This window comes from Piliocolobus tephrosceles, chromosome 14, assembly GCF_002776525.5.
Source record: "Piliocolobus tephrosceles isolate RC106 chromosome 14, ASM277652v3, whole genome shotgun sequence".
NCBI lineage: Eukaryota > Metazoa > Chordata > Mammalia > Primates > Cercopithecidae > Piliocolobus > Piliocolobus tephrosceles.
In genome coordinates, this window is record NC_045447.1 from 95,797,583 (window position 1) to 95,801,483 (window position 3,901).

General features: G+C 46.0%; 1 protein-coding gene across 1 annotated transcript; it reads left to right on the forward strand.

Annotated features, from left to right (window-relative positions):
- The first annotated feature begins 596 nt into the window (after window positions 1-596).
- On the forward strand, window positions 597-3,420 carry LOC111543432 (spermatogenesis-associated protein 31D3-like). Its single transcript, XM_023213424.1, is given in 5 exon segments — window positions 597-817; window positions 1,558-1,603; window positions 2,201-2,261; window positions 2,537-3,290; window positions 3,292-3,420. Coding segments are annotated over 5 exon segments (1,110 nt in total). The 5' UTR covers window positions 597-697.
- Window positions 3,421-3,901: the final 481 nt, after the last annotated feature.

Genomic DNA, 3,901 nt, shown 5'->3' on the forward strand with positions numbered 1-3,901 from the left:
CAGTGAGCTTCTTTTCCTTGATGACATTAGTTTTAATCATTTGAGACAGTCCCTCTGATTGGAACTAGCAAAGGCTGACTTCGAAACAAAATATGTAATGTTCAACATTCACAAAATGAAGTAAGTATAAAGGAAATTTAAGTTTCATATCTGGGTCAATGTAAGGCAAAAACATTCTGTAGATAAGATGGATTTGAGGACATATGTGATTCTGAGAGTAGCAAAGCCTGGGTACAGCAAATATTCCAGGCAGTATTTCAGGCTTTCAAGGCAGTGTAGTTAGTGGGATCCAAGTTAAGGGCTCCAAACAGTAAAAGGGGACTCAGATAATACCTGGTTTACTGTTGGAACCAATGGAAAATTCCAGTAAGTATATGAGATGAAGAAAGGATGGAGTTGGGAAATGGAGTGGCAGGGTAGGACAGAGGGTCCTAGAGGGCCCAGGAGGGGTGGAGTCAGCTGGGTTGGTAAAAGGCAGGGCTGTGGACATACCTTTCTCTTGTTGCTACCACCACCCTCAGAAACCATCTGTGACTCTTCCATGCTCTGTGATGCAGGCCTGGGCCCATCGTTAAGACTGGGCACCCACAACACTCAGTTACCTTCAGAAGTCATGCTATTCAAAGCATGGAGAATATCCTCTGTTTTCGAAACAGCTATACTGACACAGGGCTGAGCCCTGACTCACCTTGCTTGGATGGATATTGACCACAACTGCATTTACTTGAGTGGGTTGGGGTTGTTTATGCTGTACTTTTTCTATGTGGTATCGATGCTGTGTTTGTCAACCCGTGGGAAAAATAATGACATCCAAAAGGTAAGGAACTGTGGGTGAACATCCAAGAGAGATGCCCTGTTGTTGTTTCCCAATCCTATTCCCACATTTTTAAATAAGTTTGGTTGGTTCAGAGACATGTCTTAGATGGGAAGTCTGAAGAGAGGATAGAACTTCACTCTTCTGTGGCAGAGGTTGGGCAGACGTAGGGGTTCAGGAGGACTAAGGTTTCCATCTATAGCTCATAGACTACCTATCTGGCTGTGGTGGAGAGGTCCAGGATAAAATCCCAAACACTGTAATTTGTGGTCCTGGATTGGATTATTTAGAAAATGTGGACTCTCTGAAAGAGAACAGTTTCTCCTAAAGTTTAATAATGAGTCACATTCCCATGTCACCTGTCACTTGACCACATTTTCCTTCGTGTTGGGCTGATCAGGGGAGTAATGCTGAGAGTCTCTGAGCAGAGGCTGCAGCCAGAGTTCTGTCTGCGGGACACCTGTCCTGTAAGGGAGCACAGATGTGACTATTGGCCTCTGGGTCTGTGCCCTCCTTGAGGACTGCTAACTGAGCACATCAAGTGTGGCTCTCATAGACAAAATCCTCTTGAGTTTTTCACAGAAGGAAAAATTAGAAATATTTTATCACCTTCAAAAATTGATAACAGGAACACTTTTCTATTAATTACAGAGTCATGTCATTCTTGTATAATGAATGAATGTGCTTCCTAGAGGAGTGAAAGAAGTGAGTCCCAGTCCATCATTATCTTTCTTTTTTCTCAGCATCAAGGCAGAGCCAGGAGGAGAAGGAAAGGTGGGACATTTAAAGGTAATGCCAGCCTGCTCTATCTGAGCTTCAAGGGTGACCCTTTCTGTCCCTTTCATGAGGACTCAGTCCCATGATTTCTTAGAATGTCAGTTACTAGATACAGTTTCAGAAAACAGAGCCCTCAGAAGACAGGCTCATGGGAAAGCAATCAGACCTGAGACAATGCTCACAGGCCCTGCTCTGCCCCTTCATGGGCATGACAGAGTGATGGACCTGAGTAATGGGTGTTGCCCAATAGGTGGCCAACTGAGATACCGAGGAATGACTACTGGTTGGCTTGGAGTCAGAGTTTCTGTCTCACAACTCTGCATAAGTACTTTGACTTCCTTGATGCTTGGATTCCTCCTGGAGGTAACCACTGATGTCTGTGTTTCACGTGGTGGTTTTGAGCATCACATGGGGTAATGTATATAAAAGGACTTTACTAATGATGCCACATACACGAGTGAACCTGTGAATATTATCAATGACTATTTGCCCCCTTGTACTGATTCTTGGGGCTATCAGGGTTTAAAATCCCAAGGGTCTTCCATAGAGTGACTTCTGTATGATCCCTGTGCCTCTACCTTCATTGCATATAACATACTGTTTTCCCAGACCGGAAAAGTTTCCAGAGGGAAGCAGAAGAGGAAAGGAAGCTGCTTTCTATTCTGAAAAGGTGATTAATCGGTCCCCTTCTGTCCTGTTCCCCCACCCTCCTTTTTTTTTTTTTGCATGTTCTATTCACTTCAGGGTTTCCTTGTAGCCTGCTGTAGCTGTGCAAGTGGGTCCCCACAGGAATGGGTATGTGAATTGAATGCACTGGGGAGAGGCTACAGAATACGTAGTGAGGTCATGGGCGGGGGGCAATGTGAAGCTGGTAGCAGGATTCAGGGGGCCCCACCCCTGCCAAGCTAACAGACCCTCCTTTCCTTGTTTTGGTCCTGGCTGCAGCTTTGGACCTCCTGTTTCCTGCAGTCTCCTGGGCCAGCATCATGATACCATCCGCTTTCGTCGACTGTTATGCCCAGACCCTGTCTGTCAGGTGTGTAACAGAGCAACTGCTGATATCCAGCGACTGCTGTCTCGGGAGTCCCTGAAAGATGCTGCTCCCTGTGTATCCCCTTTGGCTTCTGCAGCTTCTGTGACTGAGTCATCGTTCACTCTGTCTTCTGCCCCCTCAGCAATTCCTCCAGAAGACTTAATATTGTCTCCTCGGCCTAAGCCCTCTCTACTGTCCCTCTTAATTCTCTCACATGACCCGATCACCCCCTTAGCTGACTTATTTTCACCCTCACCTCTGAGGCACCCTCTGCCACCACAGCCTGTTTCTCCCCTGGATTCCAAGTTCCTCGTGGACCATTCCCCACCCCAACAGCTTACCTCTCCCCTTCTCCCACCACATCACATTCAGAAAGCGGAGCCCAATCTCCACCCTGAGGCCAGTTTGTCTCTGAACACCATCTTTTCATTTGACTCCACCCTATCCCAAGATATGAACCCCTTACCAAATGTTTACCAGGCCATGAATCCAACTGATTCATGCACTTGTCATCATGAACCACCAACCCCAACTGCTTTACCACTGCAGGACTGCACTGTAACTCAGTCTAAAGCAAGTCCCACAGTATTGAAGCCTTTTCCAGAGACGTTATCTCTAGGTAGCTCTGGTGGGACAGAATATGCCCCAACAATCAGAGGCATTGACCATTCATGCCCTGCATCTTCAGAATTCTACTGGTGGCAGCCTCATGGCAAGGACTTGTTTCCCTCCACTATTGTACCATCTGATTTCGTGCAAGAGCTTCTTACCTTTCACTATTCTGATGCCACTATAGGGGGGTACTCTGTGGCCAACCTCATACAGCCTATTAACCTATCATTTCTCAGCCATGACATTCTGGAACTCCTGGAGACACAAGTCAAAAAAAGGGTGATTTCCTGATGTGGAAAGAAAATGAAAACAAAGCAGGATCTTTTCCAAAACGCTATAGACCAAACTGTCAACTAAATTCTTCACGGAAAATGTTAGCCTCAATTGCAGATAAGCAAGACTTGGCAGCCTCACTTCCTTTTTGGGCCAGTAAAGACAAACTAGAACAGCTGCACATGACCAGCAGCCCCCATATTCTAAGTGCGTTGAGGACCATTTAGAGCAAAAACATGTGCAGCTCTTCTGGGGTCTCCCACTTCTGCATAGTGAGTCTCTGCACCCTACTGTTCTTGTCCAACATGGTCATTACTCCATGTTTGTATTCTTCAATGGCATTACAAATACATCTATATCCCAAGAATCTCCAGTACTTCCCCCTCCCCAAC